At 39.8% G+C, this 14,277-nt stretch overlaps 1 protein-coding gene across 1 annotated transcript in view; it reads right to left on the reverse strand.

Moving 5' to 3' along the window:
• Nucleotides 1-14,277, reverse strand: part of ELOVL2 (ELOVL fatty acid elongase 2) — a 53,861-nt gene that overhangs the window by 11,660 nt on the left and 27,924 nt on the right. Inside the window, exon 3 of the mRNA XM_054059864.1 lies at nucleotides 9,632-9,819. Within this exon, the coding sequence (XP_053915839.1) occupies nucleotides 9,632-9,819 (188 nt within the window). The remainder of the gene's footprint in view (nucleotides 1-9,631; nucleotides 9,820-14,277) is intronic.

Here is a 14,277-nt window from a genome sequence, read left to right on the forward strand (position 1 = left end):
TTGCAGATCATACTCTGTGCTTATTCCTCAATCATTTCACTTGGCAGAAGAGTTCCCTCTGCTTTGTCTCTGTGTTTAAAGAGCCAGTAGCTTAGAGTGAAAATCTGTTTCGACTGTCTTAACCTTGCTCTTTCATGTCAGCTTTTCCATAGCTCAGAATTTCTCTGTTGTAGGTGCCTTACCTACCACTGGGTCTCATTTAGGGAATACAGGAGAATCCACTCGAGTTTTGACTGCTCTACTTTGAAAGCTAATTTTCAAGATTTCTGGCTAACTTCCTAATACGGGGAAGCTTGGGAGGCAGACAGCACTTTTTTTGGGATCTTGGTGATCTGAGGCCATGACTGTCATGTTCGCTATCAATGATGTGGAAGATAATGTAGCTTACACAATGGTACCAAATGAGTCAGCTGCATAATTGGAACAGAAGCTGGTACCTTGACAAAAGACTCTCATGATTCTGAAGAACTGATGGTTTATTAATTACACAGAGATGGTGTAAGTGCAGGATGTTTTAGAGATGAGAATTCTTCTCTCGCTTTCAAAACATAAATTCTCTCCCTGTAGAAAATTCTGTGAATGTTTTTCATTCTTGGCAGTCTATCCCGAAAATAGTATTAACGCATGCATTATTTGTAGCTATTTGGAAAAGCAGATCACATGAAGAGGAAAGTGCTGCCTTTTGAAAAAAATATGCTAAGTATCAACATCCTATTAATTGAGTTTTCATATTTTACTGCTGCCCTACTGTTGTTCTTAATAAATTCCAGGTTTTATACCAGTAAATGACCTTTACTCATCTACTCCAGTATAAACAGCATGTGGAGTCACAGCAGTTCCTTTGCCTCAGCGGTTCAACCCATGCCTTTTTTTATTTTTTTCCTCAGAAGGGGATAATGGTGGCAAGGCACCTCACCTTGCTGAGTAGCGGACTAAGCACCAAGAGCCCCAACCCAGTAGCCTGCATCTGGCTCATTTCAAGCTTTCAGCCTCAAAAATCTCACAGCTGTAGCTTGTTCATGCATCTGTCTTCTATGGGTAGGCTAGAAAGGAAAGTAATGTGGTTTTCTGAAGGGATATTGCTATTCTATCGTCTGCAGCTTCTCTGTGCTCTTTGAGTTGTAGAAAACTCTGTGTTCTTCGAGTTGTAGAAAACGCTCTGTGCATGTTCGGCTTTGTCTGAGAGAAAATGCCTGGAAGCAACAAGGCATTCCCCCTTGTCCGAGAGAAAGAGAGAGGGTGAGGTACCAGCAAATAGTGACAAGTGGTGTTCCTTAGGGTTCAATTCTAGGGCCAGTTCTGTTCAACGTATTTATCAACGATCTGAATGCAGGAGTTGAATGCACCTTTAACAAGGTGCATTATGATACCAAATTGGGAGGTGCTGTTGACTGTCTTGAGGTGCAGGAGGCCTCGCAGAATAATCTGGGTAGATCATAGCATTGGACTATGATTGATGGGATGAAATTTAACAAGACAAAATACTGGATTCTACACCTAGGATGCAGTCAGGCTGAGCACAAGTATAAACTGGAGGAGGAATGGCTGGAGAGCAGTCCTGCAGAAAGGGATCCTGGGAAGTTGGTTGAGAGCAAGCTTAATGTGAACCAGCAGTGCCCTGGCAGCCAAGAGGGCAAACTGCATCCTAGATGCATAAAATGCAGTGTAACTGGCTGGTCAAAAGAGGTAATTATCGTGCTGTATTTAACATTGGTACAGCCTCACCTCGAGTACCGAGTGCAGTTCGCAATTTAAGTAGAACATGAAGATCTCTAGAACATGTCCAGAGGAGGGCTATAAAGCTGATCATAGGGCTGGAAGTATTGTCCTGTGAGGAGTGTCTAAGGACTTTGGGCTTGTCTAGTTTGGAGGAAAGGAGGCTGAGGGGCAACCTTATTGCTCTCTGCAGCTTTTTGAGGAGGGAAATTGGAAAGGGAAGTGCTGATCTCTTTTTCTTTGGTATCCAGTGATAGGATGCACGGGAATGGTGCAAAGCTGTGCCAGGAGAGGTTTAGACTGAACACTGGGAAGCATTTATTTACCAAGAGGGTGGTCAAACACTGGAACATGCTTTCTAGAGACATGTCTGATGCCCTAAACATGTCAGTGTTTACAAGGCATTTGGACAATGCATGTAATATCATGCTTTAACTTTTGGTCAGCTCTGAAGTGGTCAGGCACTTGGACTAGGTGATCGATGTAGGTCTCTTCCCACTGAAATAATCTATCGAGTGTGTGGTCTGTCTATCTGGAAGCAGTTCAGAAAGGGAAGTCTAATAATGGAATTGTTAATTAAATAATTGAAATTCTTTGCTGAAGTTCAGAGTGGGAGGATGAGAACTAGCATCCTTCTTGTGGAAAAAACAGAGCAAGAAGCCTCTTGATATCATTATGTGTACGATGTTTTCTGGGTTTTCTCTCAGACTCCAACTTTCAGGCCAATTAAAACAACTTGATCTGACCACTGTTCTCAAGCAATGGAAGTCTTCCTAGACTAAGTAAGGAGACTAATCTGCCTGTGTAGTGGAAAGAAGGGTTTAACTTGCAGTGCTGTGAATCGCCTCTTTCCCTTGGCAGTAGGAGGAGATTTTTTTTTTTAGTCCTTGTGAATGGCAGCTCCTCTCTGTATCTATAGACTTGGATGAAACAGTCCTAAAAGCAGTTATTTCTTGGTTATATCCCAAGGAAAAGGAGGCTAAGCAAACACTCAGGACAGTGTCTCAAGAAGAAGAAAGGAATTACTTTGTTTTCATTGATTTTTTTTATTTTAAGTGAATCTTAGAATTAAATGCCTAAGGTTATTAGTGTCTAAAAACAGAAGCCAGATATTTGTCATCTCAACTAGCATTCCTTTCTCAGATTTTAAAGGGTGAAAGCAGTTCATTGACTGTAAGATGGCTCAGTTCCACAAGTATACAATGTGTGAATTGTCTTTCTATTCCCAAGAGTCTGGGGTGAAGGCATGCTGCAATGCTACTGAGGCCATTGCACTTTTACATAATAAGTAGATGAATGGGGGAAGGAACCGTTAATCATCCTTCATTTATTGTTACATCAGTCTTAATACCTAGAAAGCCTTCAGGCAGATTTTCTTGCTAGAACATTCAGTTGTAAAACCATCTGCGAATAGTATTTGTTGAAGAATACCTATCTATCTAGGCTGTCTATTTTCAGATAAGCCTCCAAGAACCATGGTATAATCCCAGATTTTACATGGATAGCTGAGATGTAGAATAGACTGTGTTTCTAGTTTGCTGCTTTTATCTTGAAGACTCAAATAAGTTGTAGTCTGGCAAGACTATTAGCTCTGTACGGAAGCAGCATGGACTAGACTGTTCAGCCCAGGACTGGGAGATTCCAGGAGCCTAGTCCCAGCCTTGCCATTTGATGAGTGCCTGTGTTTTCCCAAATGTAACAACTTAATAGTAGTGTTATGCCAAATAAGAAACAGGTGCTGAACAGGCAATACTCCACAAGATTTTTCACAATGAAAATATTTTGTTGTCCATGATGCAGTTGAGGTATTTTTCCTGGGGACAGAAATGTAAATAGCATGCTTTTTGACTACTCTTTGGTGAAGCTCTCCATGGATCTAGTTAGAGGTCCAATAATTGCATGTGTGGTGTCCCCATGAAAAGGATTGGCTGATTCTGTGATACACCAACAGGGGTTTGCTATCCTGCCCTGCAATATGTACAGCTGGACTCTACGTTGTATCTCTCATCATATTGAGGCATCCTAATTAGGATACTGGTTATTCCAGAGCAGAGGAAGTCCAATGCTTTATTCTTATTTTGAAGCCGGAAAGTTTGTATCACAGTGATTGAAAAAAAAAAAAAAAAAAAAAGCCCCTTCTCAAATGGAGTTTTGATAAAGGTCTGATTTTTTTTTTTTTTTTGTCAACAAAACCTCTTTCAGCTGTAAAGCCATGTTGTTGAGTAACTCAAAGCCACTTACATTTAATACCTCTTAAGTAAATGGGAGACAGCTAGAAGGATTAGTGAACTAATGACTTCAAAATGACTTGAACTTAGCTATGAATGATAATTCCTTTGTGTGTTGCTGTTGTCTAGGATAGTGAAATAGGCTAAAAGAAATCCCTTTCAGGCTTCCTTTCCACGAATCTTTGATTATATCTCTTATTCCAAATAGCTCCTGTATGTTATTTTTTGGTAACCAGTGATGGTATCAGAAGTTTTGCACATGTGAAAAAAAAAATCATATGAATTTTTACTCCTTATTTCCAATAGACATCTACTAAATTCTATTTGAATGTGAAGGTGAGGCCCAGAGCATTGTCTTTTTGATGAACAGGCTAAATGTTCTACCTAAATGCAGAGCTCAGAAAGGTCATTAAGAAAGACACAGTGAACTCGGAGATGGAAAACTGAGAAGTGAGGATAACGTGTCCAGCTACAATAACCGCAGGGCAAGGACAGCAAAGTCAGCTCTTCAGCTCTCCAAACAAATTATTTAATTAAGATAGAAGAACACCTGATAATTTAACTCTACTCAGGCAATGTTCTCACTTGCTCAAAAAAGCTATTTGCTTTTGTCCTTTCATTTTCATTACTCTACATTGCATTCTCAGTGACCTTTTGTTGTCTGTTTTTTTTTCTTACTTCTCTCTTCTTCCAAATGATAGAAGAGAGCACCTGATCTCTTCTGATTTCTCACTTCCATCTTTACTTCTGAGTCCTCTAAGGTTAAGACAGTCTTTCTGTCGTAATTACTTCAAAGGAAGCCTTTACCTCAAGCACCAATTTGTATGGATCTAGAGTAATTCCTCACTTCTCTGTTAAATTTACATTTGCTAAGGTCTGAACAATTAATTAAGAGTAAAAAATCACTTATTGTAACCTTAAAAGAAATTATTATGTTGAAGCTGAATTTCAGTAGTAAAATTCCAGGACAGTTCAAATCATCTAGGATCTATGTCTTTTTTTACTTTTCCTCATCACCTTCACTGTTAAAACTTTACTTAGACCTTCTGCTGCTCAAGCTTTATCTTTATAACACTTGCACAGCTAGGAAGGAAGTCTTTTTAATATAAGCCATTACAATGATGGAATAAAATAGAGTTTAGGTTCGCCTTCTCTTTTTGGTTTGTTCCTTTCATCTTGCCCACTGTTATCCCAAATCCAGCAGTACATTGGGCTTTCTAGTAGTTTGTGAGATGTAATCCTGGCTGCAATGTGTAGGGCTAAAACTAGTGGCTGAGGGGCTCAATCCATCATTGTCATCACTGCCATTATTGTGCTTCTAAACTTTCCCTGTTGCCAGAGGACACAGACAAGGCAATTCCAGTACTCCTGAGAATCCTCATATCGTCTTGGCACCTATGGATCTGTAAATCATGATGATAATTCAAAATTGGACTCACTGTATGGCAAATCTTCAGCTTCTAGAAACGGGTAAAATGAAGGTAACTTAATCCTTTTTTTTTTAATCCCGTAAGGTAAAAGACTGTTCTTCTGGTTTCACTAAAAGGTTAATGCACCAGGCTTGCAATATTTGTGCAACCTGCTCCTTTCCCTTTTGCCCTGACTTGAGAGGTCCTCATATGCAAGTCCTCCTTTCCCACCAGGATGTGATTGCTTGCTTACAAATCCTATGGATTTGTAATAAGTCTGTGAAGTTACCTGAGGATACAGGCAGCTTGAGACATCACGCCACTCCTATGCTCATGACACATATCTCTGGATCTCCTTTTTAATCTGACCCAGATGGTGCCAGTGTCCTGGTTTTCTCAGTGCCTGGTAAACAAAAGGACTCGAGTGAGAGCTTGATGTACAGCTGAGATTTAATTTAAATAGGGCAGAGGTGATACTTTCTGCTGGGGAAAGCAGCCTAATACCATGGTAGAGATTTTTTCCTATTAATGAGAGAATATACTCACTTCAGTAATTTCACAATTCAAAGGTTAGCACTTGTTTCCAGTTTTATGGAAATGGTCTCATTTGTTTCCAATTTTAACTTATTATTGGAGTGAACTTCAAAACCTTATCTTTGCCTCTAGTGCCCCAGACTGTGTCCCCAGAGGGTGGTTTGTGAGTCCATTTGCACATGAAACAGTTTGAAAATATGCAAAGACTCGACTGCTTTTCACAGTAAGCTGATTTTCTACTCATGGTTGGTTCTTCTAGGTTCTTAGGCAGAGATTTGTATGGAGGAAAGGCAATTTTTTATTCAGTGAAATCACTATCAGTTTTGATTTTTATTAAAATTAAAAGGTGGTGGTTGGGTTTTTGTGCAGACTTTTGATAATGCTGCTAGAAATTATTGGATCAGTAGACTTGATCTGGGGCTGTGAACATTTAATGGTACGGAAGGGTACACAACCAGTAACAAACCTCTGATGCAGGTTTCTCTTGAAGCGGCCAGGGAGGACGAAATTATATTCTGGCCCCTCAGCAGTGCACCTACAGCCTGCCTAATTTAAGCACAGGACTTGCGTCTAAGCTTCTAAGTACTTAAAAAAGTCATGCTCCAAAACTGAGTGCCCCACTTCTCTATTATAATACACCTTTGATGACTTCAAGAAAATCCATTTGCCTAACTCAGGAGTCTAAATCAAGGTCTAATAGACTGCCCTTCTGGGCGGCCTTCAAAGGCATCTAACTCTTTCTTGACACAAAAATGTTAAGGCATGAGGATGAAGGCAGCTGGGTAGAGCTGTTTTTCTTTAGAACTTGTCCTTTGGGGATAGTAGGGATATCTGACCTTATGATCATGACACATATTCAAGTTGGAGGTGTTCCTCAAAGTCCTTTAGGGATTGTTCCACCTCAAACTCATGGAACTAAAATTGGCTCCAAGATCCTTCACGCCCATGGTGCAGTGTATGAAGTTCCGGCTGAGAAGAGGAACCTCCCCTTGTGGATTTAAAAACATCCCTCTTGTTATGACTCCTTGCTCTAACCTTTGTCTTTCCGTTGTACAAATTGTAGTCAAGACACAGCTAAACTAGGTCAGGAGATGAAGGTAAGGAGTTGAAGAATTGCAGCACAATTATACCCATCAGCTGGTTTACCATGTTTCTTATTAAAGCCATCACATGGAACAGTCTGCAGCTGGAGACTCATCTTTTGTTTTGAATGTGTAAGAAGTACCCACTCCATTCTGTAGCTATTACAAGAATATGTGTGGTACCTTATAAACAAAACCAATAAGACATAAGAACAACACTGCCAATAGCTGGTGAGGTTGGGTTTTGTTTGTTTGTTTGTTTTTGTGGGCTTAGGGGTTCATCTCTATAATAGAACTGCTTATATTGTGATTTATCTCTGTTAGAGAGACCAGAGGTGTTGAGGTGCAGTGGGAGGGTGGAGAATGAGCCAATGGATACAGATGTCTCTAACTAGGAATTAATCCCGAATCATACTCACTGGAAGGATCAGCTGTGTTTACATAAGAAACCACTATGCAGAATGTTATAAATATAGGTAGCTCTTGCCTTAAAGAGTTTACTGTCCATAAAAGACAGAAAGAATAAGGGCCAGAGAGAAGCTTTGGAGTATATTGTTTTGAAATATTGAGTCACCATAACTTTATTCAGTACTGAAGATTTCTGCTCTCTCATTTGCCTGGCTTCCTTCAGCAGGGATGTGGAAGCCACCACAGGCTGGTCTGCAGTCTTTAACTTCCATTCTGCTCCTTTCACAGGAAAAGCTGTGACAGGAAACAGACAAGTAGACTATGAAAAAATACAGGGCCACTATTATGGAAGAATGTTTTGTACAGTATAAAACCAGCCTGGCTGACAGTCCAGAGCCAGGAGTAATATCTGCAGTAAAACAGATGGCAGTGCAGATCAGTTGTGATGCCCTCTGGGTTCCCAAAAAATGCAGCATGTGGAGCTACGAGCCACGGCCAGCCGTGCCCAGCTGCAGTCGGGGAGGCATAAATCAGCAGCCTTAGGAATGAAGGTCTGAAGGGACTAACCTGAGGACTAACGCAACTAGGCAGTTGTCTGCAGCAAAGTTACCCTCAAGAAGGACAGGGCAGTGAGGCAGCTGAATGGGACCTGACTCAACACAATTCCTGCAAGGATGCAGAGGTGGCAAACACCAGGTTTGCCTTATTCATGTAAGTGAGACCTGCTAAAGTTCTCTTTGTTAATTCATTTACTTGCGGCAGTCCAAATCAGTCTGCAAGGGGAAGGGAACGGTGTTTCTGTCTTCTATTCAGTTAACCCTTTTTGCTGAGTCCTGCTACTGAAGACAGTTATCTGTGTACCTTCAAGCAAAATGGGGATTTAAACATCAATGTGCTAATTTAAATTCTGGAGGACAATCAGTATGGAGTCAACAAACCTTCCAGCAATTGTGTTGGTTTCTTCTTCACCCTGAGCCTGATCCTGTTCTCTCAGACACCCACAGCAACCACTGAAGCCAACTGGAGCCTTGATCAAGATGAGACTTCATGTAGTACAACTGGTCCTTTGCAAACAGGCATAAACCCAAACTGCTGTTCAGCATTTTGGCCAGGCCAGTCACCTGGCAGTTAGATCAAGTTAACATAAAACTTGAAATCTTTGGGGTCCTGTTTGGCTTTTGCAAAGTTTTTTTTCTATCTGACAGAGCAGTTGGTCCTCATTTTTCTCGTGGAAACTGCTGTTGTGAGAAACACTATGAGGCAGTGCAGGTGAGACACAATTTCAGCTCACACCTTTGCAGGGCGCATCATGAAATCAAGCACATTTTTCATGCTTCTTATGCCCAAGGTCACTTCTTGAGCCAAATCAGAAAATGGTTTCTGTTTTTTGTCTTTTAATGTTTGTTTTTTAGGGCTGCAATTGATGCGTGTTAACACTTTAATATTAGAATTACAACAGTTGTCATAAGGCTGAGAATAGGAAGCTCCTAAATAATACCAAAATAGTGACTTTTGGCTTCTGCTTTCCACTGGAGAGGTGAAAACACTGTTTGAGTCCTCTGATGTGACAAAATAAATGCATTCAAACCTCTCTTCTGATTCTGAATGGATCCTGATTTCTGTAAGCATGTTCCTTCCTGATAAGTACTTTGAAATAATCTGTGCGGCCTTATTCAGCCTCCAAGTCCCACAGCACTTGCTTTTGGCTGAAGTGGCAGGTTTTTAACATTTATCTCTTATTGCCTGACTGTATTTGGAAAGCTTCATAGTCAAAAGGGCAGAAATACAACATTGAACTGCCAATACCATGAATAAATCAGTACTTACTCTCATCTAAAAATCTGTTCACATTTAAGCATGGGCATTTTTACATAGAAAAGTCATTCCACAGACAGTCATATGAATAAAACCCAATCAATGTGCATATTCACGGTTGTTGAAGAATGAGAGATAGGCATGTTTGAATTGAGTGACTGCTACAGATTAAAATTCATGCTTATAAACACTGTCCTGGTAGCAGCCAGCTGGCCCCAGGTGTGGACTCGGTGGAAGGACAGTTAAAACACGCTGAGATCTAAGCTGAGAAGGTGCTGTACAACTTGTTGTCCAATTTCTAAGGGACTTCTCTTGATCTTAAATTTACTTTGGAGTTGATGTTAAACTTCCTAGCAAAACTATCTCTTGCTAAGATACTTTTGCTAAAAACTATATATTGCTCACCTTTCTCAGCTGCCCTGCACGGAAGAACGCTTACCTCTATAAGCATGTACAAGGAGAGCAGTGTAATTCCAAGGTTATATACAATGAGATGAGCCCTGAGAGAGAAAGGAGGCCTGTCCTTCATGAATTTGTTGCCCAGCCATATGCAGAGTAGGTATGCTCCAGTAAGGAAAAATGTGGGAAGGTAAGAGTCCAAAAGGAACCATCCTCTAACTCTGGCATCTGAAAAGAAACACATACAGCAGGCAATTAAGAAGGCTATGAAAAAGAATTGCTAAAATAAAGCAGACCACATTGTGAAAAATGTCTGCTAAAAGAGTTAGAAGGACTCTGCCATGCTTTGCTTGCAAGAGCTATTCCTTGCTCTTATCTCCCTCAAACTGCATACTAAGTAGGAAAATGTGTGCTGAAAACTGCATGGAATTTGTTAATAATTTAAGGTTATTTAAAGCTTCTCATTTTACTAGGAAAGGGAAACTGAAATGAAGAAAACATTCCTATATGCTTTTTACAATTTAATCTAATATTTTAATTAAAATAATTATTTTTTAATTAAATCCCATCTTAATCTGCTCAATGGGCTGTTTGCAGACAGTATTAAATACAAAGCATGCAGGTATAGTTGCCAGTTCATATATTATTTTATATATTATAGTTGCCAGTTCATATATTATTTTAATTCTGCATTTTCCATATAAGTAGGAAGGTATATAACATTTGTTAGAAAACATTTATACAAGGGAAGGGTTTGTCAAAAACATTAAATATGAAAAACAAATGGCAGATGTTTATTTTGATGGTTATCAAAGGTATTTGGCAAGGCAGAGGCTTGCTTTCTCACAGTTTCTGTCCCATTTGCCTGGCCGTAAAATGCAATATTAAGGTTAAATCCTGCTTGCCTCATTCACACAAGTAATTCCATTGACGGTAATCAAATAGTTCAGTGTATATGAGCAAAGCCTAATTCTGTATGCCAGTCTGGAGGCACTGCTTCATTGTCCTACGAGAAACTGGATGTCGTGAGTAAAATGAGTGTGTTTTTATTTTAAAAAGCAAAATTTAGAATTAATTGTCCACAGCAAAGATCTTCAACATTTTTCTATGGAAAGAACAAGTAATGGCATGGCTAGTTTTTAAAAAAAGTTACTCAAAATCTGTCACAATTTATGGAGTTAGTGAAGAAATAAGTGAGTGAGAAGTGATTGTGCAGTTCCCGGTAGTTCTTTCTGCTCTCAAAAACCATTTAAAATAACTTAGTTTATTTTTAACCAAGAACAAGGTTATGTTAACTGTAAAAGAAGAAAAGGTACTCATAGTGCATGAAAAAACATTTTACTACTTTTCCTCCTGTGAGAAAAGTACTGGGAAATGGATGATGCACAAATCAAACGTGCCCAAGCATTTAACAAACTGTCGCCAACTGCAATTCTTTCCAAGCATTCTTTCTTCGGAAATATATGCATAGAGGTATCCCTAAAGTGCGATTTTAAGTGAGTTAGAGTAATCTGCTTATGGACGTCAGCTTTCTTTATCATTACAGTCTCTTTCCACTTCCCACCTTGCTTGCAGCTCAGTGGCTGTTGGATTTGGGGTCTGCATGGCATGTTAGTTCTTTGGCAGGAAAGATTTTCAACCAGAACTAAGTTACCATGCAAGTCCAGTGTTCTTCTGGTTTTGACTCTCCCTTCTGGACTCCCCAAAACCTCTAGGAGAGGAGAGGTGTTAGGATTAAAGCAGTCATGACAACGTAAGCATCTGTGACAAAGCACCATCCCTCCTTTAGGATAGAATGCCTGTTTTCTCTCTTCAGATCCCAATGTCTATTTAAGATCACCTCAACGTGAGAAGAAAACACTTCCAACTGCCCTCTCCAAGTTCACAAGATATGGAGATCTTATAGCGACCTTCCACTACCTGAAGGGGCCCTACAGGAAAGCTAGGGAGGGGCTATTCATAAAGGCTTGTGGGGATAGGACCAGGGGGAATGGGTATAAACTGGAGAGGGGCAGATTTAGACTGTACATTAGGAAGAATTTCTTCACCATAAGAGTGGTGAGGCACCGGCCCAGGTTGCCCAGGGAGGTTGTGGCTGCACCATCCCTGGAGGTGTTCCAGGCCAGGTTGGATGGGGTGTTGGGCAGCCTGATCCAGTGGGATGTCCCTGCCAGTGGCAGGGTGTTGGAACTGGATGATCTTTAAAGGTCTCTTCCAACCCTAACTATACTATGATACTATAATATGTGTGAAGCTCTGGAATGGATGTTTTTGATGGGATTCTACTCCCATGCAGGATCCAAACAGGTTCTCTTCCCATATGGGCTCTAAACAGAACACAGGAGCCATAGACAGGCAAAGGTTCTGTGTGTAAGTGTTGATCTAGTGTATGTTTCAGGATCATAAGGATATAATTTATTTAATTGGTATCCTAAATGAAGATGTCGAAAGCAGTCCTGCCATCGATGCTGCTATCTGAGGAAGCGTCTCCGGATCTGTGACATCAGGTGCATAAAGGTTACTTGCACAGAGGCCAACTGGGATCCATTGATAACGAAACAGCATGTTTGCTCAAAGAGGAAAAGTAATTGGAAGAGATGAGAATACAAACTGAACTAAAGAGCAGAAAGTGCTGTCCCTGTGTGCCCTCAGAAAGTTTTTTACTCGGCTGTGAGTGGTCACAAGTGTGTGGGCTGATCCATACAAAAGCAGAACTCCTGTGTTTGTTCAGGTCAGCATGTCGAGTATTTTTAAGATTGATACTATTTCTGTTTCAAGAGAAATTATTAAAATGTCTACCCTAACTGATTATTTTCCACTTTGATCTCGCTACTTTGAAGGGTAAAACAGTTACTTGCAGAAAGTGGTTTATAAATGGTAGCCAAAGAACATGACTATTTTGTTTCCACTTACACTTATCCCTGAATGACAAGAAGAGGGAGAGTTTTATGTGGCAGGAAGGGAGAGGAAAGGGAATGTATTTAAAAAAAAAAAGTTATTGGATGAAGGAAAGATCGGAAGTATTTCTGTTGAATGACAGTTCAGTCTCTGTGTCCAAGTAGTATAAAGGTATGCTGTCAAAAGGAGAAAGGATTATTTCTACAATGTTGAACCCACAGAACATCTGAATTTGAGACAGAGGTAGTGAATAAAGCCACAGTGTGAAAGCGCTGGATTACAGCAGGGGAATGAGCAGGCGCCCACCAGCTCTGATCGCTCTGTGAATAAGCTCATTCACGGTCACTGGCCACGCTGTGCCAGACCCTTGGGGTGAAATCTTGGCTCCTTTAAAATGAGTGGCAGGGCTCTTTAAATGTATCAGGCTTTTATCAGTGAGGTTTAGAAACATTTTGATTCAGGTTTCTGTTGGTTTGGCCAATTGGTGTCTGAGTAGATTGACATTTTTAGGTGCAGAAGGTAGATGATTTTGTACCAATGCCTTGTTTCTGTTCATACTCAGTTGAGGAGTGCTTCTTACTTTATCATAACTTTGTTAAAATGTGTGTATTCTTGACCACCTCTCTTTCACAGATAGAACAAGCAACAATTAACTTGATTTAGCTCTTGCAATTCAATATTCCTTGATTTTGCATAACACCAAACAATACTCTGCAGCTGCATGCAACCCTGGAAAATGCTCTCTTACAGAACAATATACCTATTTCACTGTTTCTTATTTTGCCTTGAGCCTAAATAATATCTCATCCAGAATAATATAAACCAATACTACATTGTAAGATGACTTCTAATCAAGAGATACAACTGATGGACATGTATATGGCTTCTTCTCCTTGATTCAAAGGACTTGGCCTGCTAGCTCAAAAGCAAACATTGAGGTAAATTTGTGTACAAAGTCCAGCTGCCATCTGTGAACAAAGGCACAAAATACATCTATATATAAATCAATCTAAGATATTTAGTAGTATACCCCTTATTCTATTAGTACGGTACTGCAGTTTGTGTTAACATGGTACTACCCATGTGAGCAGAGATTGCTGCCAAGAACTGATGCTTGGCTTTCTGTATCTTCTCATTCCTTCAGCCACATCTGACGATGAGGACTAATACCAACATAGTGATGCCAGTATTTCAGGAGTTAGTACCTTAAATATAAAACATAAATATAGGATTGATTTTATTTTTTTTTTAATGGATCAGTGTTACTTATCCTTTTGAACCATCTTGCTGCTGAATGAAGTGTGCACTGTGGATGAAAATTGATGGAGAGAACGAATTGGAATTGTCTGCTGATTTTAGACATTTGGGGAAGCTCTCAAGAATTTATTAGATTTTTATTTGTGGGGTCATTCTATCCAATTTAAAACTGTCTGCAGTGAATTATTTTAAATTATTTATGTGTATAAATGCATTGGAGGAAGCTCTGTTGTTGATGAAATGTATGATACTATGTTATTATGCCAGTTAAATTAAAGATCACTGTGACGAGGCACAGACAAACAAATGCTGCCTTCAGCATTAGTGTCTGGAGAGGAATAGTTATGCGCTTGACAAGTAATATAAATAATACTTGTTTATATTCAAAGTGCATTCTAAAAGCCCCAAGGGATCTGTCTGGTATTCTGCGTAGGATTAACTACAGTTTTTTCCTTCAAACAACTTGTTCTGGACCAATGAGGAAGGAGGAATTAAGGAAAACACCATGTCCATTTGAAAAAAAAAAAGATA

The sequence above is a fragment of the Cuculus canorus genome, chromosome 2 (genome assembly GCF_017976375.1).
Source record: "Cuculus canorus isolate bCucCan1 chromosome 2, bCucCan1.pri, whole genome shotgun sequence".
In the NCBI taxonomy this organism is placed as follows: domain Eukaryota; kingdom Metazoa; phylum Chordata; class Aves; order Cuculiformes; family Cuculidae; genus Cuculus; species Cuculus canorus.